The following is a 23617-nucleotide window of genomic DNA, read 5'->3' as shown; positions in this document are numbered from 1 at the left end:
AGCACAAATCTGGAAGAGAGAGTTTGCAGAGTTACAGTATCACAGAATCTTATAAATGGCATAGAAAAGATCTCACAGGTTAGCCAGACTTACCTGTGTACTGAAGGCTGTTTCGTTATATTTTTCCTGCAAATGTTTCATTTGATTTTTCTTTGACTCTTTCTGTTGGTTTTTCAAGAACCAGCCTTACTTAAACAGTGATATTAAGTTCAGTTTTGTGCCAAATGTAGGTGTTCAAATACTTCTAACTTCATGCGGCAAGGCTGGATTTAAATGTCTGTTTCACTTACCGAGTTACCACTGAGTTCCCATACCACTTAAATCAAAGTCTGTCTGTATGATATTACTGTGAACATGTTTCAGCTTTGAAGGTTCTGCCACAGGTAAAAGCACATGGAGACAAAACTATAAGCTAGCACGCAGAAATACACGAGGCAGGGTATCTGTAGCTGCCATGAGGCCATGGGCTCACACAGTCCCAATCCTTGGATAACCACACTCTAAGAAAATCATGTCTCAGCCAACATGCGAGGGCTGTGACAGCTGACAAGCTGCTCAATATCTTTGTTAAAGTTGGAGGTTTTCAGTTACTGCTGGAGAGGAGCCACGCAGTATGAGTTGGCATTTTGCTGAACTCTTCTGAAGCTGCTCCTTTGGCTGGGGAGGGGATGGGGAGCAGTCCACGGCACGGGTGGACGAGGTGCTAAGGGGCATGGTTTAGTGTTTGATAGGAATGGTTGGACTCGATGATCCGGTGGGTCTCTTCCAACCTGGTGATTCTATGATTCTATGATTCTATGATTTCAGTTCCTTTCAAGGTTTCTGTTTGGGGTTGCTTTTTCCTGCTAAAAGAAAAGTCAAGGTGGGCAGAATGACTTCCTAGCTCTTGTGATATTTGAGTCTGAAAATAAGGACAAGCTAATTTTCTAGAAGTTGGCATTAACTGCTAAGAGTTTCTACAAGATGGGGAGGTTTATGTTTGTTTTACTGAGAACTGACAGCAATGTTTCACTGTTTGGTTTTTTTTTTTTTTTTCAAATAAACTGCATCTTTCACTGCTTTTGTCTGGTGGGTGCGAGTATGGAAAACTCCTGGCCTTTGGAAGAAAAGAAAGGGATGTGTTTTGTCCTGTTATTTACTTACAGAAAACTTAGTTGCAGTTGCTTTTTAAACTACATCTACCTAGCAAAAACTAATTTAAAGCAGCAAGATGTATTACTGGTAATGTGCAGTACGAGACAGTTAACTTTCCCTAATAATAATTACTTTGCTAATTAGAAAAATCAGGATGTATTTTATAGTTTGTTGCTTCAGTGCATGTAAAAGATTATTGCAACAAGTACTCAGTTTCTTCACAATATAAAGCAACTGATGGAAGCAGCAGGGAAATTATTTATATTAAACCATTATTGTCTTTTTCTCAAGGACCTGTTTATTATAAAATAGCTTCCGATTTTTTTTTTAAAACCTTCTGCAAGTGAAAGCAGCAGCACTTGGGAAGAACTGAGCTAACCGCCTCTTTAAGCGTATGTTCCATTCTGCTGTTTCAGGGAAACAGTTTTACAGTACTTATGTAACTTGTTTATCATTTAACTTGAACACAGGCCCTCGTCTAATTATAGGATTCAATTTCAGTTTTTTGAATCTTACATGGTCTGATGCAGATCCTGGTAATAGTTAGTTATTTAGTTCACTATATTCCATTTCCCCACCTGAAAAATAGGTAAAACACAGAACAAACCCCTGGTACCCCTGAGGTGTATGATGTAGCTATTTGACAGACAGACATACATAGGTAACCAATGGAATAGGGGTTTTTTTCAGGAAAAGTCAGCTAATGAAAATAAACATCCCAGATCACTCACTCAAACAATGAGGCTGATTTCCTGAGGCCAGTTCCACAAATCAGGAAGAAATCTCTCTGATATCCCAAAGGGAGAGCATGGCAAAGCAGAGGTGGGCAAAAGGCACAGAGAACAGTTTCCAGTTATGGGGAAAAAGAATTGCAATGGCAAGTCTCCCTTTGGCTTATTTTATTTATAACCTGTACTAGGACTGATTCCACAATTGGACAGTTATAGTAAGAAACATGTTAGTTAATGAAGTGCTTCCAATTCCAGATCTTTTCCTGTGCTTTCTTGAAGACTCATCTTCTGGTGTCACTGTTACACCAAAATATCAATTTTTCATTAAAATGAAATTATCACTATTATGAGTGCAGAAAAAAACTGTGGAAATGTGAACACTCAACTCAGAAAAAAAGAGCAAGTAAGGTCCAGCCCAAGAAAAACCCCAATGATTTCAACAGTCAGGATTTCACTCTTAACAATTTACCTGTTTTTGATTCTTCTGCTACTTTTAATCTTAAAAGATCAAATAACTTTAATTTATATAGCAAGCTTAGTGAAAGAACAATAAAATAATTTACAACAGAAAATTGTTACACAGTAAAAAAGTGGGAGAGAAATGAAAAGCACAATGTAGTAAATACTTCTTACCTTAACTGCAGCACTACTCAGAAGCTCACTACTCTTCCTAGGAATGTAGGATTCATATTATTTTCAGAAGTAGTTGTCAAAGGAATAAAAAATCTCAGTACAGTATAACAAAAAAAAAAAAACCAAAAAACTTCTAGGAAGGTATTTAAACTGGTTCAATTAAGATAAACCTTTAAGAACTGATGCTGTCTCCAGAAGAATTTTAAATTCAGACTTCAGACATTGATTAAAGCACTATGTATTTGCTATTCAATTCTTAGTTCTCACCTCTATGAAAAATGAAAGTCTTGTGGAACTGTAAACAGGTCTTCAGAGATTTTAAACAGACAATTGATAAATCGACGCTCAAATGGTAAAACTTCAGTTCCCTGCAAAAAATAAATAAATTATGCTCTCAGCAGACCAATCCTGACTTGCATGTTACACACCAGACAATGTTTTGTTACTATTGTTTTTAGTAGCTTCTTATAGCTTTATTCCAGAAGGCAGTTGTCTTCCACTCCTTTATGTCAAAGAGACTGTCTGCAAATCTAACACAAAGAATGTGAGTGGGAGACTGACTTATTTACATGCTTGGAGAAGTTCTGTATTTCTTTAACTGCTACGGAAACAACTCCTACTGACACATGACAAAGCAGGCATTTTTTAGTACCTGAACAGAAAAAACTTTGGCAGGATTTCTTTAAATTCTAAGTCATGATTCTCTTGATCATTCTGAATACTAAAGAAAAATAACTGACCATATCATTTATTAAATCATTAAACTTCTTGTAGTAATGGGTTGCTACTACTGCAAGACATGAAATTTCAAGATATGAAATCATTTCACAAAAATGTGAAAAGTAGAATGCATGTAAACAAATTGAAAATATAGTTTTTTCTGAGTTCCCTGGAGGTATTTAAAAGATGGGTGGATGTTGTGCTCAGGGACATGGTTTGGTGGCAGATAGGAATGGTTGGACTCGATGATCCTGTGGGTCTTTTCCAACCTAGTGATTCTGTGGTTTGCTTGCTTGCACGCAGGACTCATTACAGAAGAGGAACGCAAGTGCTAGAGACAAGAGAGAGTTGATTTCAGCATGAGTGCTGCCAGTCTGATTTTTGTTGCAGCAGGGTTTAGGTGACTTTTTCTTTTTTATTAGCGTTCATGTCTGTATCTTCTGCGTTTCACCACAATATGAATTTAGAGTTGTTACAGAATCATTCTTCATTTCTTTTGCAATGGAAACATTGTACTAATGCTCACAGGGAAGATGACATATTTAAATGAGGAAAGATATGGCAAGGGATGCTTTTCCTAAATCCTTTTATGAATAACCACCATAACTGACGTAGTCAGACCTGTGAAATGTAAAGGCTGGAATACTGTGTTTGGAAATGCTAAAACAGCAGAAGTGGAATTCACGCAGAAATAAAACAGCTTTTAGTTTGGGGTTGTTTGTTTGGCTAGTGAATCTAAAGGTACCACTTGCTATACAGTGAAGAGTTAACAGCTAAATCCCTCTAAATGAAAAGAACTTAAATGCTCAATGAATATTTTATCAATCTTTCATTTATGCCAAGTTTCATTTCATCAGTTTTCCTAGGTATGTTAAGAGACCTTGAAGAGCCTGCTGAGATAAAAGCATCCAAGTGGAGATAGTCCTTGAGAACGTTAGATTTATAGAACAACAGATTTACACCAAACTCTATAATGCTACTGGCACTGAAGTAGTGAAACAGATGTTCTATAGAGACAAAAAAAGATAAAGTGTATGGCCTGATTCTTACTACCTGCAGTACTTGTCCAAGAACATCTTCTAAAAGCTTCTCCAAAATTTTTAATACTCCCAAGCCCCAATATCCACATTTTCTGTATAGAAGTAAGACTAGTGTGAGATACTTCCAGAAAACTGAGGGGAGAATGTGGACACTAAGGCACTGCAAATGTCAAGAATAATGGATAGCCTAAAGGGCAGCACTAAGTAGGTCTCCCTGTATTTCATTGCCTACGCAGAGCAAAGTAAAATTAATGGTGATTGCTGCCTGTCCTGACATACAACACCTACCAGCATCACACCCCTGAGTCTGTGGTAACTGCAGCAGACCCCCTCATTTAAACAGCCTTGGTGGTAGATAGGTCTGCTTTTCAGCAGGGAGGCACAGAGCAGCTCCTGTTTGCATCATCTCAGCCCAGCTTCTGTAGAGTTTAAGTAATAAGGAAAGGTTCTGTTTCTCTGGCATAGCAATAGGGCAGTGAAATTCAGCCAGTTTGATACAGCTGTACAATTGGGTTTATAATTCAGTCCTCCGATTTTCAGTACTTACAATGCCAGAGTTGATGGGAGTCTGTTCCCCAGAGGTCATGTCAAACTATGGGGCTAACAGGCTATGTATTAGTTTGTAATTACAACCTCATCAAAAATAGAGGTCCATAAAGTTTATTTATTATTCATTTACAGGATGTGTATATATATATGTATGATTATAGTTTAAGAAATAGAGATACAGTTTTCTTGTTCAAAATGGTATGATAAAGAAGCTGTGGACTGTTCCACAGCCATGGCCATCTTGTGAAAGTAGGTACAGATACCAGAATGAGATAATAACTGGAGGTGTGGTTTCCATGGGAGAGGAAAGGTAAGTAAGTAGTAACCATCTCCTGAAAGAATTCCACTTCATTATCCGTATTTCACACTGTAAACTAGAGTCACAATAAAAACTGGGTGAAGTTTTAGGAAACCTTCTATGCTGCCTAGATGCTACTAGCAAATTCTTCTAGAAGACGTTTCCTTTCCATGCAAACAGATCTATTTTCTCCCCACTTCTGGAGCAGCAGTCGCTAGAGCTGCCACTGTGACAGAACAGAGAGCAATGGTTATAAACGAAGGGAGGGTAGATTTAGACTGTAAAGAAGGAAGACATTTTTTACAATGAGAATGGTGAAACACTTGAACAGGTTGCTGAAGGAGGTAGTGGAGGCTCCATCCCCGGAAACATTCAAAGTCAGGTTGGATGGGGCTTTGAGTAACATGACTGAATTAAAGATACCTCAGCTCCCACGGAGGGGTTGGACCTGCAAGGGTCCCTTCCAACCCAAAGCATTCTATGATTGATTCTATGATTGTCACGATATTCAACAGTTTGAAACTGGGACAAGATGTCAGTTCATGTGCCAGGGAGCTAACAGCTACAGTGCCGGCCAGCCTCTCTAGAAAGAGGGATACGGTTGGGAACTGAAAACGTATCATGAATATTAAAGGCAAGGTCTCTGAGCAGAACATCTTACTGACAGCCTAGGAGTTTATAGAATTTTTGGATTAAATGCAGCATTTGAAATAAGCTTTAGGATTGAAGGTCACCACGTGCTTTCACCTTCACATCAACTAGTATCACAAAATCTATGTTGTATTGCTAAACCTAGCAGGGTGCAACTAAAGTTGAGTTTCAAATTAGAGCCCCCCCCAAATTAAGTTTATAAATCACAGGATCCAAATATGCTTATAATTTATAGTTAAAATACTGCTGTGCAAAGAATACATGATTATTATAAACTGGAAATCCTTTCTGGAAAGCTCACAAGCTGCAGCAAGAAATGAACTTTAGAAGCCATCTGGTAAATTTTACACCTTTTCCTGGAGTACAGAGATATTTTCAGTTTCCTGTCAGACATGTGTGTGTTCAGCTAGTCTTCAAAATATTTTACCTTTCTTGAGGCAAGCAGGGAAGAATTGGTAAGGGTTTTTTGGCACTTCTGGAGAGAAGCAGTAAACGTGATATTAACTGGAGGTTGTTTATTTTTCCTGATAGTTCAGAGGCACTTCCAAAACATAATTAAAGCCAGTCCTTTGTCTGTGTTTTTGGGTTTTTTTGGGGCTTTTTTTAATGTAATGCTTTACTTGCTTGCAAGGTAAACTGTTTTGCAACCAATGTTTAGACAGACAATAATGCACTCCTCTCACCTGATCAATTTATTTGACATGGCAAAGGGAAGAAGACCTTGCACCTTTCCTAACAACTCAGGTTGCAAATCTGCATCTTGCAAAAGACACTCCAGCTAGCCTGGATGACAAAGCACGAAATCATTCTCCTGCTAAAGCCAATGGCCCTTTTAGAGAAATTACATCCTTGCTTTTACAGAAGACAAAGAAAAATTGCAACAAAGAGGATGTTTTAGAAGCTGAAATGCAGTTCTACAGAGCAATCCCACTGTATTTACAGCCAAATAATCATAGTGGGCTTCCTCAGTGTTAATATATGTGCAAGTGACAAATATTCCTTAAAATGTTCTCTAAGTACATAAGCATGTGTGCACACACTATTATATGCGCGTGTACATACACACACTCTAGAAAGCAGAGCATCTCCCATTTGAAGGTCCTAAACCCAATGCTGTTTCTCATCCTGGAACACTGTTGTAGATTTGACTTCTAATGCTCTTCTTTCCTGTTTTGGGGTGGATGTATTGAAATGACAGGTGGCTCAGGTAGAATTTATTTATTAAGTAAAATTTATAATAACAAATATTACTAAATAAATAAGAACTATAGATAGTAAAGAGTAAATACTATTAAAATAATAATAAATATAGAAATCAGGGCTTTCTTAAGGCTATTTAGACTTGAGTTTCCTTTCCAAATAGAAATTACTAACCTTCTAATTAAGTAGGACTGTGGTGTCTTTTTTGATGATAAAAAGCCAATCATTTATGTCACACAGAAGATGACTTATGCCCTACATGTGTCCCTAGAAAAGGTTCTTTAAGCTGGAGGAAGAAGACAACCTTTATTTCAAGCAAAGAAATCCAGAAGAAATTTCCAAAAAGCACTGTGCTCAAAAAGAAGCAGGGCATTGTTCAGCTGCCAGCAGACCCCAGCCAAAATAGTTTCCCATGTCACCAAATATAAAATTGTAAACATTTCACCTAAAATGGTACAATTTTGTCCTGTTTGAGTGCACTAGGTGTGTGGCAACACCTTCTGAAGTGCCCAGGGTGGCATGCAATGTATAATATTACTTTCTGCCCTTTGATGCGTTTATTGTCCCTAGTACTTCTAAAACGATGAGCCCAAGCCTTAGCAGTCTGTGTTTTTTCATTTCCAAGGGCTGAAGTAATACTGACCACAGGCATCAGTCCTTTTGCCAGTGTTGGTCCTTTCTCAAATATTTGTGCTTGTTCTTGGTTTTTCAAGCCATGTCCTCTGATACCATAGCGCTACCCATCAGAGTAGTAACTCTATTCTGCATACAGCCTGCTTGAAATCTCCTTCTGGAGCATGTCGGACCAGATTTGTGCCTAGATTCTGAGAGTAATATTCATTGCAGGAGAAGCTTTTAACACAAAATAAAATGCTTCTACTCAAAACACAGCGCAGTATCATATTGACTTCATGCACAGTGCAACACTGCTAAGACAGTCAGCCTCTAGCGAGGCTGTCAGAGTCCTTGGGGCTGAGGAGATGACTAAGACAGTAGAGGGTCCCCGGCACTCTGCTCTCAGCTTGCAGAAAATGTGCAGCCTGCAAGCCTCAAATGTATGAAGGGAGCAGTGCAATCAGTGTCTTGCTCGTATCACACTACAGAGCAGTTTGGCAGAGCCAGCTTGCTTGCTAGTGGTCATTTTTGTTCTAGTTAGCAGATTTTCAGTTTGAATTAAACTCACTATTTCCTGTTTCCATGTGTATTAATGGAAAATGTCTTTGCTTTATTGCTTATGTGCCTATGTCCTATACTGTTGAAGGTGGTGGTGGCAAGTGGCATGGATTAGTTCATTACACATTCTGCCTCTTAGGCTGGCACTTCTTAAACAGTTTGAGAGGCCACACAGTCACTGCAATTTCTATGCACTATCCTGCTCTTAATTACCCTTAAAAATCTTGGCTGCTGAGACTAGGTTCAGCAGCTCTAACAAAGGTAGCCACTTCACAGTATCTCCACATTGCTCAGGAGTGTGTGTGAGAGCCCGGAAGGTGACAGGAGCAGCTGGAGTGCACTTTACCTAGTGCCAATATAAAGGAAGCAATGGCTCACATTTTCATAGCTGTTCTTTGAGTTCATTTCATTACCCATCAATAGCAATGACAATGATACCCTGCAGACAAGCATCTTGAATTCACATTTAAGAAAGAAACCAGAAAACATTATCTATGTAAGCATTTATATTCTACCAGCACAAATTTCTGTATATCACTTTAACTCTGAGCAGTGAAACATGAATATGATGATGAAAGACACCAAGAGAAAATAGAGAATGGTTTGGTATGTGTTAGTCTTACTTTTTAACTGATGTTTATTCCTCAGCGTATTGTGATGAAAGCAGACTGGCTTCCTAGGCTAATGTTTCTATTTCTTATTACAGTTGGATAGCGTCACTTCACTAATTCAGGCTGCCAAAAATTTAATGAACGCTGTGGTACAGACAGTGAAGATGTCTTACATTGCATCCACAAAGATTATCAAGATTCAGAGTCCTACTGGCCCACGACATCCTGTTGTGATGTGGAGAATGAAGGCTCCAGAGAAGAAGCCCCTAATTAAAAGAGAGAAGCCAGAAGAAATCTATGCAGCTGTCAGAAAAGGTTCTGCAAAGAAGAGAATCCATCCTGTTCAAGTCATGAGTGAATTTAGAGGCAGAGAAATAGTGTAATATTCTGCCACTTTTTGTGTTCCTATCTTGAATTGATGATTTTTCACCTCTTACCCCACTTATTTAATAATTATATATGTTAATGTTTTGCTTTTCTTTAAATCTGTAAGATAACAATTGCTTAAATTATTTGAAAATGCCGTTGGATTAATTGGGAGCACGCAGTTGAAAAGAAATAGCCATTCTCTTGCAGTGACAAACTATCCTATCTTTATACTGGCATGTTTTCAGCAAAGCACTTTGAGTGATACATTATGGGATTGTGCTGTAGTTGGAAAGGAGGATGCAATGTGTCAACCTGCCCAAAGTCATTCACTAGGTTTAGCATTCCTTCACCAGGGACAAATGTGGCCAATACTAAACTCCATGTATTTTATGACACAGAGCTTTTTAAACATTGTATTTCTTGGGTCAGATCCTTTATCAGCATCAGCAAATCTTTGATGCTAGCTGGGAGCCTGGGCCTTTAGCTTGTATCTAGACAGAAAGGTCTAAAGATCTCCCCTCATCCAAGGCGCGGCCTCGGAAATGTAAGTTTGAAAGTGTTTGATGAAACACAAAAAGTGTTTTAACAACACAGATGTAGTAATGTAATAAAAAAGCACTGACTGAAACGTAGCAGTAATAATGGCTCTTTAAACACCTTTTGAAACATTGACATTAAACTGTGTTCTGCTCCCTGCTCTATTCTGTGAGCCTAATAAATCTGCTGTTACACTTAGAAGTCCAGATAAATCAGATATGACTAATAAAAAACTTTTCTAATCACTGCACAAAAGAACAAATATGAAATATATCATTATTCCGAGATCAGTCTGTGACTGTCTTGACTCTTAGGAATGATGAGATTTTTTGCAAGGTAACTGTAGTGATTTAAATTACTTTTCATATGACAGTAGAGTCCTAAATGCAGGACTGTGCTGGTAAGTGACTTGCTAAACAGCTGCACTATCTCAAAGCGTGTAATCAAGATAAGTTCTATTAGTCTGTGATCACCACTAGCTTTATATAAGATACTTAGTGAAGGTAAATTTTTTTAAAATCTGTTTGAATCTGAAATGCACTTAGACTGATTTTTTTTAAAGAATCTATCTTGTCATCCCTGACATGTCACTAAGTTTTCCTGGATTCCAGTTATTACTCTGGATGTCTTTGGCCATTAAGTAGATACTTCGGTATGTTTTCTTGGTATTTGCTAAGGTGAAAGGGTTCCCTCAAATGCCAGAACTTCATGATGTGTCAGCGAGTGCCATTATGTGGTGGCACTGTGGGTTGCCGTTGAACTTATTAACATGTTTTCACAGCAGCACACCTACCTAGCAAAATATGACCAGCAAAAATAATAGTAAACTCTGTTTTTCCTCTTGGGGGCCACTCTGCCTCTGAGCTCAGGACAGTGGAACAGTATAATTTCTAGGCTGTTGGTTGAGAAACCCCATGAAACCTATGGTGACCATGAATTAAAAATTTGACAGGTCACCGTTCCACCTTCAATAACTTTATTATCCATTAAATAGCACAAAAGGGGATGTTTGGAAGAAAAATTACTTATTTCTAACTCAAATTCCTTTCAGCGGGTTTACATCAAGATCTCAGGAACATGTATAGGTCTTTATTAGTCCTCTTAAGGCTACAGAGTGGGAGGCAGCTAACAGTTAAGCAGAGCAGGCAGAGGTATTATGGAGCAGATCATATAACCTACTTTTCAGTAGGTCTGCTGGCAGACTAAGCAGAGCTGAGATAAAGATTCTGCGTGGTATAGAGCTCAAGAGAGTGTACATTACTGTCATGCCTTAAAGCCAAAATCTCCATGTACTATTTCATGTTCTGACCCATCCCCTTAAACTATCTTCTTCCTCAGCAAGGGGCAAGTTGATGTAACCTTGTTTAGGGGACTATTACACTCTTAATAAATCCTCATCTCCCAGTTACACCTTTGGTACAGGTCACCTTGACATCAAATGTTTGTAACTAATGTCTTATTATCACGTTATTAATAAAAAGCATGTACACCACTGAGACAACATCTTTTAGTGTTCTGGATTTTTTTTTTAATGGCTCCTTATTGGCCTCTGACACCAGGGAATACCCAGTTCAAAAGCCTGCCGGGTTTGCTTATAGGACTGCCAGCCTTCTGGCACACTAGGTGTGCTCTATGAGTCTGGTTTAATTGAGAGTTTTTCTAGCATTAGTATCACTAAAGCACAGTTTATTGCTGAACTTAATTCTCCTTCCTGCAATGCTAGCACTCTTACCTTGGCCATGCTCAACAGCCAGTTTGATTTCAACTTCCAATGCTATTCCTATTACATAGGAATTTATTAGGCAAAAACAACCTCTAAATGAACAAGAAAAACAAAACCCACTGCTGATTTTTAAGAGTCAAAAGAATGATGAGTTAATTATATCTAAGCTTCATTTTCTTGGCTAAATTCAAACCCGAGTGAAAATATAACAAGGTAAAGTTTATTCCTACTTAAGGAGGCTGAAGGATAAGAAATAAATTCTAGAAACCATAAAAAGCCCAGTGTATTAACTCATTAACCTCCTCAGCAGGTCTGTGAAGCAGGGAACAACCACTTCTATGCCACGGTTAATGCAGAAGGAGGATGTGCTGCCTAGTAAGTTCTATTCAAAAGCAGCTACTCGATTCATCCTGCAATCTACTTATTCCTTCCTAGCCCCAGTTTGGGGAGTATGATTTTTCACTTGGTTGTTGCTTTGAATCTATGTGTGCCTGACGTCCATAGCGTATCAGCATGTCCCTTGAAAACTCTGCTTTTAGCTGCAGCTTTGCAAGGCCTTCTCATCTCTGCAGCTGAGATTATTTCATTAGCTTGCTTTGTCCTCTCTCCATTACCGTATTTTGGAGCAAAGTACGATGGACAATTGAAGGCAATTTGATTTAAAATAATCAGTGGAGCACTAAAAAATGAGATTGTATTTTGTGTTGTTGAAACACGTTAGTACATTCAAGACCTTTCCGCAAATCCCAAAGCTGTCGATTTAATTATTTTTTTTTAATAAACAACTTGGTTGCATCAGTCTGCTCTAACTGCTGATGTTGTTTCCTTTAGTATTTAGCAATTCTAATTTGTAAACAGCAGTTCCTGTCAGTGCAGATTGTGCTAAGCATGGTTTGCAGTTTGTTCCAATTACTCCATTATTGCTTTGACTTAGCGAGACCTTCCTGGTAAGTAACCAAAACCCTCTCATCTCTTGTGCCCTCAGGAAAATATAAACCCACATGTCCCTCTACCACGGGCCTCCCTACCCCAGAGCTCCTTATGCACCTTAAAAACCTGTTCTGATGTAAATAATTGGCCTTTTTTTTTGTTTTTTTTTGTGGGGAGTGGAAGAGGGGAAGGCGGACAACAGATGTTGTAGCCCTATCTGCATCTACACCTATGTCCTTTTTCCACCACTCCACCTGTTATCAATTGTGAAACTCTGCAGTTGCATCTCTACTGAAGAAGATGACTAAGCAGCCTGACATTGTGCAGGTCTGATGGTGCAGATGATTTTAAAAGGTCTTCAGCTGTTCTGACATGTTTTTTGTGTTTATTTTCTATGGGTCCACAACTGAAGTATTTAAGAAAAATGTGTTTCTACAACAAGTTCTTTGAGAAGCTTTTAGAAGAAAATATTTGTAAGTCTTTTCTAGTAGTGGACAGTAAAATTCTACGTGGTCATACTTCTTATTTTTGCTTCCAGGTACTACTTATGTCTTGTGTACTGCTGTTGGTTGAGCTTTGGGGACTTGCTTGTATTTTTGGCTCAGGCAATAAGGAGATAAATAAACCCCTATGCCCTGAGGTTGGGTTTATAAACAAAATGTGCTGTTTTGGAAGAGACAGAGAGGGACTGGTGTGTGTGTGTGCAAGAGAGGAAAGAAGTCTTAGGTCCTAGATTGAGGGTGGTAAACATGGGTGCTAGTTTTGGCAGAGCGCGTGGAAGTTGTTGAAACTACCAAGATAGAAGGGCTTGATAAAATGGTGTCAGACCTTGATCTGGTACCTGAGATTAGCACATTGGATTTGGCAAGTGAGTGGTGCCTGTTTTGTGCCTCACAGCGTAGCAATCCCCGAAATCCCAATGGGCTTGAAAAACACCATTCAGCCCTCTCACTCCTCCTGTCTTTGCCAGTGGCTCTTGGTGGTCGCTTGAGGCAGAAGTGACTCCTCAATCCTCTTCTGGGCTCCCACCTCCATTCTTATTCCACAGATTCTCACCTATGTCCCACTGAATTTTGCCTATAACACTGAGGTAAGTCTGGTTATATGTAACTATTAATAACCTGCTTCCTCTCCAATAACCCACTTAAACCACTGGGAAGAAAAATTTAATATAACAAAAGCAGTCATCTGAAATAGTCCAATAGAGTGCAATTTAAGAGCATATTCGTAGAATAATTACATAATAATTAAAGATCAAGCAGCTGATGCTAAACACACTATTTTTGTTTTCCCTGGGAGATCATTAGAACTGGCTTACTCTTTCTCCTAAGATGGTTAGTGGGCTTGGGGTTTTTTTCAGAACTACTGCTTAAAGTGAAGAAAATGCACTAGCACTGTTGATGAAAAAATCTTACAGGTTTTGTGTTTTACACTGCAGTGGTATTGCTGCAACAAAATATACCACCTGTCAATTAATAAAATACATCTCTGTGCACACTTTCTTGAGATAAAGAGAAAAAAAATATCCAGAGCAGAAATGGCTTAAGAATTATGTCAAAACAAACCAGGAAATGCTCCAAAGACCCTGTTGACTGTTGTTAAAAGGAAAAACTTGCCACTATGGTCAAAGGAACTGAAAGATGACTGTCTGATTTTTGATTCCAGCATACAAGAAATAGTTAAGATGAGAGCTTGTGGTGCAAAAGATGAATCTAGCAATTCTGTTTTTAAGGAGCTTTTTACAGGATAGGAAGTATTCACGTTCTACTTCCTGATGATGAAAATGACTGCATTTTAGCAGGCTGGAGACTACAGAGATGCCTTGTCATGCAGGATAATGTTTCCTCCAGGCTCCCAGTCTTGTATCAGCCTGGCCATTTTAGAGCCACTGACTTATCTGCCACAGTTCTCAATTATTTTTATAGAAGACAGCAAATGATTTAACAGCAGCTGAAAATAGTCATGTAGCTCATTAGCTATGGGGCAGACTGTGCCTTTTTGGCACTGCTGTTTCAGGGAGGCAGGGGTACAGGATGTTGAGGGAGCTGGTGCTAACTGCTCCAGCAAGCCTGCTTGTAGGCATTTTGTCTGCTTAGTTCCCAGAGCTCTCTTATTAGAAGGAAATGCAATAGCAAATGGCTCCCACGCTTTCAAAATACAGAACAGAGCACCATGCTCTGTTTGCCCAGCTAGCCAGCATGGCTGAAGGGATGGGAGAAAGGAAGAAAACCATCTAATTTTGTGTTCACTTCAGCTTCTCTGTTGGAGCATTTATAGAAATAATTTCCCCAGGAAAGCAGAACTTCACTGCAGTCAAGACCTTTCAAGGGAAAAAAAAACCTTAAAGAGGCTCTTTTCCAACTTCCACTCCCTTTATGAACCCAGTCTAGCCCTCTGTTTTCTTGTCTTAAACTTGGTCAGAATTGCAGATTATCTAAGTACAAATTCTACACCATTCACCCAGCTGTTATTTTACATCAACTTATGCACATACTGGAAACCTTCCTATCAGTAAGTTGCACCAATTAACTGTTTCATATTACTTTTTTTTTTTTTCTTTTAGGTATGAACGACCTCACCCAGCAAGCTGCAAAGCTCAAACTCTCAGTGATGTCTCTCGGAGCTTGGATTGGAAACAACCAAGACAGGCAGGCAGCAAACCATTCCTGCTGCTACTCATGTAAATATTTTGTGTGCAATAGTGTTGTGTGGCTTGTACTGTGTTAATCTGCCTGATACCAACTACTACACAGTCACAACTAAGCCCTCTTCTAGAAGAAAGGGAACAGTACTACAGATGTAACACCATACGTAGATGGTACCCAGTCACACATTAAGATTCAGGCTGTCATTGCAGGCTACCTATTTAAGCACCAACCCCTGTGGTTCTGCACATTTATCTGCTTTCATGGCCTTCTGTATTTGCCCTTTACTGTCAGGTGTAGGAATGGGCTCGTTGGGACTAACAGCTTTTAATATTGTTCATCGTCTTATATGCTGTAACCGTACTGTGCTGACTCTGTGACCTTCAGAGGAGCCACAGTTCATAAGATGCTCAGGAATTTAATTGGCAGTGGGTCCTCAATGGCTCCACAGAGCTGCTTGGCTTGCTTGTCTGCAAGGTTAGCCAAGAAAGGAGGAGAGGAACCACTGAAGTCCTTCCCCTCAGTTTCCTAGCATTGTTTGTATACAGTGACCGAGTAACCCACCTGTCCTATTCCCTTCTAATCCACCTATTAATTTCAACTTATCTTATTTTCATATCATTTTGATAGGTTTGCTCCTGCTCAGCATTACCTTCTTGTCTTCTCTCCCAGACACTGCAACTTCTTTAAATAAAAGAGACAGCACATAGGTTTTCAGCACCTCCAGCCCATCTCACAAGATACTGTTTCACTTCATCTTCTTCTCAAAACACTGCAACAAAAAACCCAAGGAGATATAGTACATGGCCAGCTTGACAGCCAGTCTAAATCAGCACAGCTATTTTTGAGTTCAGAAATAAAATAACCCTTTGACAGTAGTTACCGTAGTCCTTCTTCTGTAGCAGCTCTCTAAAAACGTTATCCCTCATCATGCTGGCTAAGACTGATCAGTCACACTGAAGTTTGCTTTTGAACAGGTAGAAAGCACATCACCAGTAAAGAGATATGTTCCCCAAAAGAAAATATGTCTTCCTTGCCCTTTCTTCTTGCTCCATTTCAAACAACTTGTCTTTATTTAGGCATGACAGGGCCAACTTTAAAATACCAAAATACAAAATGTGAAGGTTATTAATACAGCAATCCAAAGGGCAAATAGCTTACTGGTAGTATGAGCTATTGAGTCACATGGGTGGTGATGGCACATCCTCAAGCACTCTATTATGATAATTCCTGGGCTGAATACTCCATTAATTTTCTGCATCACCAACAGCTGAGGACCAAAGCTGACAGCCAATAATCCATGAGTCCAGTGTAAGCAAAATACATGCACAAACAAACCTACCCATCATGTCTGAAAACATTAATAGCAGAATATAGCAGATTAGAATATATCAAGCTAAAGAAGAAATACTAAGGAATTTGTTCATAAGTATAAGAACTCTTAGGACACTGTTTTTCAGAAACATGTTATTTCAGCTCCCAAGCAACAGTACATTTATCTCATTCATTACTAAGTGAATTCTAAGGGTCTAAATGTACTAAAAAATATCACGTACTTTATTTTTCAGGGTATCAGAGAAGAGAAAGTGAGGAGCTCTTCCTATGCTTTTGCTTAAGCTATCTATTGCATGGAATGCATCCCCGACCAGTGACTTCTTAAGCGACACATTAAGACTTGCATGTCATTCTAGGAAGGGATTTCTGTGAATTAATTTTGGTTGGCTACTCGTCACACAAAGCAATATGTCTTTTTTTATTAACAAAATCACATTCAGCCATATTTTAAATGGTAGAATTTGCAAGACGATTTTTAAACCCCTCCTTTTCTGGCCAAATCTTAATACTTCATTCAGAAACTTTGTGTCCCGCAATCTCCTTTTCCTTAAACAAGACAGCATCTGTCGAAGAACAATTATCCAAGTACGTGTAGCTACAAGACCCACATTTGGGCAGATAATTTGCCACCAAGTATTTGAATATTCCAAAGTTTATTTCCAATGCAGGAAAATTGGAAAACTACTAGAAGACTACAATTTAGTATTTCTTTTGAAAACTAATTAAATCTTATTATTCTTGGGTTTTTACTTTTGTATAGAGACAGCTAAGAAAAGCTCAAAAGGAACATACAATATGCTACCTAGACAATGGATACAGACTTATTTAAACCAGGCATCATACCAAGTTATTAGATAGCATATGGTAGAACTCTCACTTCTTTGTTAGTTTGCTCCTTTCTGACAGGTTCATGTAATTTGTTGTAAAGCAAAATGCATGAGCAATGATCCCCACTGAAAAGAACTCTTGTGGATCTGCCACTACTGCAAAAAATATAATTAAGGCTATGCTTAAATGATCTGTACAGCAGGCCTGGTCTTAGGGTTGTATATAAGTGCTTTGCTAAATCACAGCCATGCTACTCCTGTTGAATAGCTCTCATGGCACATTTCACCTTACAGGAAGGTCTGGTACTCTGTATTATGTATTGCCACAAATTGCATACAGAAATAACGTAAAGACAAATAGAGGAAGATCACATGCACACATTGCAAACTATTTGCCCCTAACCTGGTTGCCCTAATGCTTAGGTGATCTTTGCCCTTGCCTGACAGAAAAATAACTGTCTTTCAAGATTATTTACCTCTTATGTAATGATATAATTTACTTATTTATGATATATTTTATATATCATAGAATCATAGAATAACCAGGTTGGAAGAGACCCACCGGATCATCGAGTCCAACCATTCCTATCAAACACTAAACCATGTCCCTTAGCACCTCGTCCACCCGCGCCTTAAACACCTCCAGGGAAGGTGACTCAACCACCTCCCTGGGCAGCCTCTGCCAGTGCCCAATGACCCTTTCTGTGAAAGATTTTTTCCTAATGTGCAGCCTAAATCTCCCCTGGCAGAGCTTGAGGCCATTCCCTCTTGTCCTGTCCCCTGTCACTTGGGAGAAGAGGCCAGCACCCTCCTCTCCACAACCTCCTTTCAGGTAGTTGTAGAGAGCAATGAGGTCTCCCCTCAGCCTCCTCTTCTCCAGGCTAAACACCCCCAGCTCTCTCAGCTGTTCCTCTTAAGGCCTGCTCTCCTGCCCCTTCACCAGCTTCGTTGTTCTTCTCTGGACTCACTCCAGAGCCTCATATATAGTACAATATATAACATAGTATTAATGGTTATTATAATGCATTAATAAAATATAGTTTAATTATTTTACATATTATAGATAAAATATACTTATATAAATAAATAATGATTAGCTAAAGATAAAGGAAAGTTTTTAGAATTCATAGCCAGTCCTATTGGAAGCACAGAAATTTTAAAGCTTAGTAAAGTGCATTTCCATATTCAGCCTCAATTTTCTGCTTTTGAAATAATCTAACAAAAAAATATCAGCTGCAGTTTATGGCAAAAGTATAGCAGGTGCATCTAGTCAGTCAGAAAGCAAACTGGAATCAAAACCCCATCAATTAAAAACAGATCACGGAATAAATATATCTAAAAACCTCTGAAGAGTTTGAATAGGATATTGATATTTGGTAAAATATAAAAAAAAAGTGAAATGAGAACTTTTTGGCTTACAAGTAGCTCTATTTTCACTGAAATCATCTTTGTCTAGCTGCAAACATTACACAAGCCAATATAATTTCAAATCAAATAGGTTTTACGTTAACAAGAATGACTAAGATGCTTCACTTACCCCAGTATTCTATCCTCTAGCTATTCTTTCTCGCCTTCCTCCCAGAGGAGCCTCCTTTTCTTAGGGCTCTAGAAGGAATATAGCACACATAAATATACTAATATTTCAGCAAGCATATCCAACAAAGAGATCTCATCTGAAAAAGCTACTATGAATTAAACCCATAATCTTGGCTAAAAATAAATAATAAACCCCTGTTATTCAAATAAAATTCAGGACTCACACTTGTCAAAATGTTCTGTTTTCATTCCTCTTGTTTCAGGCTCTTCTCTGTTTTTTTTTGCTTTTTTTTTAGCCTGTAAGAAAGACATTGCCCATCACTGGTTATTACTAAGTATGGGTTTACAATATAATGGGTTCCATTTATGAAAAAAAAATTTACTTTTTGGAAATACTGTCACAAACCAGACTCATAGAATCACCACACTGGAAGAGACCCACTGGATCATCAGAGTCCAACCATTCCTATCAAGCACTAAACCATGCCCCTTAGCACCTCGTCCACCCATCCCTTAAACACCTCCAGGGAAGGTGACTCAACCATCTCCCCGGGCAGCCTCTGCCAGTGCCCAATGACCCTTTCTGTGAAAATTTTTTCCTAATGTCCAGCCTAAACCTCCCCTGGCGGAGCTTGAGGCCATTCCCTCTTGTCCTGTCCCCTGTCACTTGGGAGAAGAGGCCAGCACCCTCCTCTCTACAACCTCCTTTCAGGTAGTTGTAGAGAGCTATGAGGTCTCCCCTCAGCCTCCTCTTCTCCAGGCTAAACAATTATTTACTACACTAATAATACCTTGGAACCTGATGTCTAGCAAATGCAAAGCTTTAACGACAGCAATCTCATCTTCCTCTCATTCAAGTACCCCTACTAAGTCCCACTGATATGCCACCTGGTCTCACCTTCACCCTCCCACTACTTTGCTCACAGTGGCCTCCTTGAGTTTGCACTGCTTACCATACTCGCTCTCCTGAATCACCTAAGCTCTTCAGCAGCCTTAACCCTAAATGAGGGGCTTATGGTCTGGCACAATACTTACAGAAGTTCATACATCCTCCAGCAGCCACGTGTAGGTGCCTGTGGCTATCCCTGGTCTTTTCTGTGCTGCTGCTAGGTACTGCTGAGAATATTTTTGCCTGAGAGAATGCATCTCCCGTTCCCAAGCCTGAGGCAGGGAAAATGACCTTTACATAATATGAGAAGCTTCTGGTTTGTAATTCCTTTGTAAAGTCAGCATTTCCTGAGGGGGCAGAAGAGAAAGCATTATTTTTCTCCAGAAACCATCCAGAGTTTCTTTGTATGTTGCTCCCACACATGTTCACCTTGTCAGCACTTTGCAGCTACCAATTTTCAGTACAAGGTAAGGATTTTGAAAATAATCCCCAAACAGCTTCCTAAGTAATTTTACTTTTTATTTTTCATTGTATTGCTCTCTAAAGGTGGGCTGCAGGGGACACACTGCTCTAATAGGCCAATCTACCAGAAGGGGATGGGCTGGGACAGCAGTCAGATCACTTTGCAGTGGTTTTAATACTGGTGTTATTTATACAAGTCCAATATTTACCTGAACCTTATCCCTCCCTTTGGAGTGAAAGGTCTTTCTCTCTCCTGTCAAATACCTTGCTTATTCCCTCCTGCTTTTCTAACCTGTCAGAGGGAGATAGATGAAGAAACTCCCCACATATTTTCAACGCATCTTTTTTTTCCATACATATAGATCTCCATAAAGAAATAAAAGATCCTTTGACCAGCTTCTACCACTACCTCAGCCTAATTGTAATCATTCACAACACTTTCTACCTAGCAATTAGATCCCAACTTTCTTTTCTTACTGAAGTGGAAAGCTGTTTTAGCAAGCTGTGTTAATTGCCTGCTGTAATGCCCAAAGATTCTGATGTCTAAGTGGAATATAAAAGAAGGACTAGTAGTGAAATACTAAAGAATTAATACATATACAGAAAGCTTACAAAAACCCCTCAAAACCTAGACTGCAAACAAGTAGGCTATACTTGCAAAGTCAGCAAAGTAATTGAAGTGGCCAAAGGCTTCTCCCTCTGATTTTGCAAAACACAATGTGATTTGTCAACAGCAAGAGCATTTCCTTGTTCAGAAAAAGGTTACTCTTGTTTTTTTAAAACTCCTATCCTTAAGCTTGTGTGCTCTGGGAACAGATGGCAAGCCACATGTCATAAAACAAAACAAGAATTTTAGACAGAAGAGAGATGAAAAACAAGTTTTCTCCTTTGAAAACAGGAATTCTTCATTGAACTGCTGAAGCCATTGCACTGTAATTTCTCATTACATAAGCTAGTCCGACAGGGTCTCAAATAAGTCAGCAGTCTCCCGAGAACTAAATTTAAAAAGGGGAATGATATGAGGTACCAAAAAGACCTCAGCCACCTCTGTCACTGCTTACTTTTGCAGCTGTCTCGAAGTTTTAGGGACACTGGTTTCAATATTCTGTGATTGCTGAAGGCTTTTCCCAGAAGGACAGTGGCCATCAGATATTAATTTTTTTTTATATTCTTTCTGCATCTCAGAGGGAGTAATTTTGTTTCCCCCTTACACACATAGATAAGGAATGCAATGGAAGTGCAGCATGGCAGGGAAATTCCAACAAACTCCTGACACAGAAAAAAAAGGGCCATTGCTCATTGTTCCACATCAAAACAGAGATGGGTTGTCAGCAATCTTCCCAAGATCTTTTGTGCCAAGTAACCTACAGTGAGCAGACTCATTTTATTTTATGAGAAGAAAGCTGTTCCTCTAGCAGCCTCAGACACAGTATAATCTTATGTTTCTCCAATATGTGTTTAAAAAGATTCTCTCATCTTAAAGGAGCTTTCAAAATGTGACTGCCTGAACTGAGCAGAAGAAGGAAGAGGGATGACTGAAACTGTGTCAGAGATGCAAAACTCGCAGAGGGCAGCTTTTCTTCAGCTTCCCACATCTGCAGAATCAGCCCCAGGTTGGTCTGATTTTCAGGAGCAGGAAGACACTGAATGGGCTGACATGGGGCAGCCACCCCATGGGGCTGTTTCCTCAGCTTTCAGGGAGCATGCACTCCAAAATAACATTTTATCTTCTCCCAGGAACGGAATAATTGAATGTGAATGGGACAACTGCGGGTATTTCACTGAAGGAGAGCAAAATATAAACCATAACAAGGTTTCATATTAAATGCATGAAAATAAACTGAAGCGAGTACTCATGTAATCTTTTAAAACCAAGACAATTTCTCTTCCTGTTCTGCTGGGTCACCGAAGCAGCAGGTCACGTCTTGCTTCTGGAGTAGTGACGACTTTCAGTGTTGCCTGTTTTATTCAAACAGAGGAACTGATTGGGACCAGCTAGATGGTAAGTCTATTATAACTGTACAAACTCCTGCAAATATATAAATTGCTGCATTTTGGTGGTGATGAATTAGTTTAGTATGGATTTATATAAAGTACTGGCAAGAATTAATTATTTGGATAAATCTTTTGCGCACAAGACTTTATCGGGACTGATATCATCTTTATAATTTTGTTACATTTTATTGAAGAAAACGGAAACATTCAAAGACTCAGATAAATAAATTATTAAACCCAGTTGAACTTTCTTCTTCCAATTATTTGCTATATGGAGAGAGTAGATTTTTGTAATAGAATTGGAGGTAATGAAATTTGTAAAATGAGAAATTGAAATGAATTAAACACATTGATTTTTCTCTAAAGATGCAATTTTCTCTTGACATCTCTTTCAGTTTTTTCAGTATCTTTAGCGGGATCACTAAGTATCATATTTAGAAGGCACCTGGCATCTCCAAAGCAAAAGAAATTGATTTTTGTACTAGCATGGCAGTACAGTAGCAAAACCGAGATTTTTTTTATTCACCCTATTCTGTTTAATACCGTTGGAAGAAGGTTATATTTGAATGAATGTGTCTTTATGTATGTGCGTGTGCTCAGTCCACATCCAAGTTAAATGAGGTTGTCCAGCTACGTGGAAGGTGTCGTTCAGAAAGTCCTGTGTCTTTGGTCTTGAAGGGGCCATACCTTGAGTAACACTGGAAGAATGTTCTAGTTAAAGCTCCTCCTTCTAGATGCTTCCTATTCAGGTTCATAAAACTTGGTAGAAAATCGTAGAAAATCTAAAAAGTAACACAGACTTTTGTGTTAATCTACAAGCTGTACTTTGACTTTATATCATGGTGGCAGCTGTACAGAGCAATATCAACAAATATGTTCTCTTGCTTCTTATTTATTTATTTGTATGATAGAACAGTAGAAAGCCTGTCTGGAACCTTCTGGAAGACCATAAACTTGAGAAGCAGGTAGAAGGCTTAAAGAGGAAGAAACTGGGCAACTAGCGGAAATGGACAATTAGCCCTGATCTGCCTCTGAAGAACAAAGGGGAATTTCTGAGAAGTCTGGTTAAATTGTATTTGTGGTCAAAGCTTTCCATGATTAAGAAAGTTTTTAAATGATGAGAACCTAACTATTCAATTGAACCTTTAAGATAAAATTCCAGGTTTCATGCCCACGTAGCCCCCTTGCCACAGGATACATGACAGTGCTGTAAGAGGTCAATGTGTAGCCTGGAAGACTTTCATTTTAGGCAGAGTGCTGAGGTTAACATACTGCCTTGTCACCATAAGCGCTGTAAACAGTGGAAACAACAGCTTCTGGAATCCAGAATTCACCAAGATTACATCTGAGAATGATTCCCCCGAGATTCAGTGAGCCCTGGAGAGGATATGAAAACTTTGGAAGTATTCACATTGGTCCAACTTTAGGCACTGATATTATCTAGCTGTGAAAACAAACTAAATCTCCACTTGTGATTTAAATTGCTGCAGTCAGCTCTGAGCACCTGCAACAGTGACACTGAAAATCCATTAACATAAACACTGCACCTTAGATACCTGAAAGACTGCCCCTGACATCTCAAACCTATTAATTTACTTGAACTGTAAAGAGAAGGAAATCACCGCTGAA

At 39.0% G+C, this 23617-nt stretch overlaps 1 protein-coding gene across 4 annotated transcripts in view; it reads left to right on the top strand.

Annotated features, from left to right (window-relative positions):
* CTNNA3 (catenin alpha 3) overlaps positions 1 to 11029 on the top strand; it is a 418271-nt gene extending 407242 nt beyond the window's left edge. For all 4 annotated transcript variants that reach the window (XM_069864007.1, XM_069864010.1, XM_069864008.1 and 1 more), the window contains one exon: positions 8836 to 11029. In XM_069864007.1, coding sequence (XP_069720108.1) covers positions 8836 to 9123 — 288 coding nt within the window. In that variant the 3' untranslated portion in view covers positions 9124 to 11029. The remainder of the gene's footprint in view (positions 1 to 8835) is intronic.
* Positions 11030 to 23617: the final 12588 nt, after the last annotated feature.

The sequence above is a fragment of the Phaenicophaeus curvirostris genome, chromosome 9 (assembly GCF_032191515.1).
Source record: "Phaenicophaeus curvirostris isolate KB17595 chromosome 9, BPBGC_Pcur_1.0, whole genome shotgun sequence".
Taxonomy (NCBI): Eukaryota; Metazoa; Chordata; class Aves; order Cuculiformes; family Cuculidae; genus Phaenicophaeus; species Phaenicophaeus curvirostris.
The sequence above is the reverse complement of the archived record's forward strand: the minus strand, read 5'-3'. Positions and strand labels throughout refer to the sequence as shown.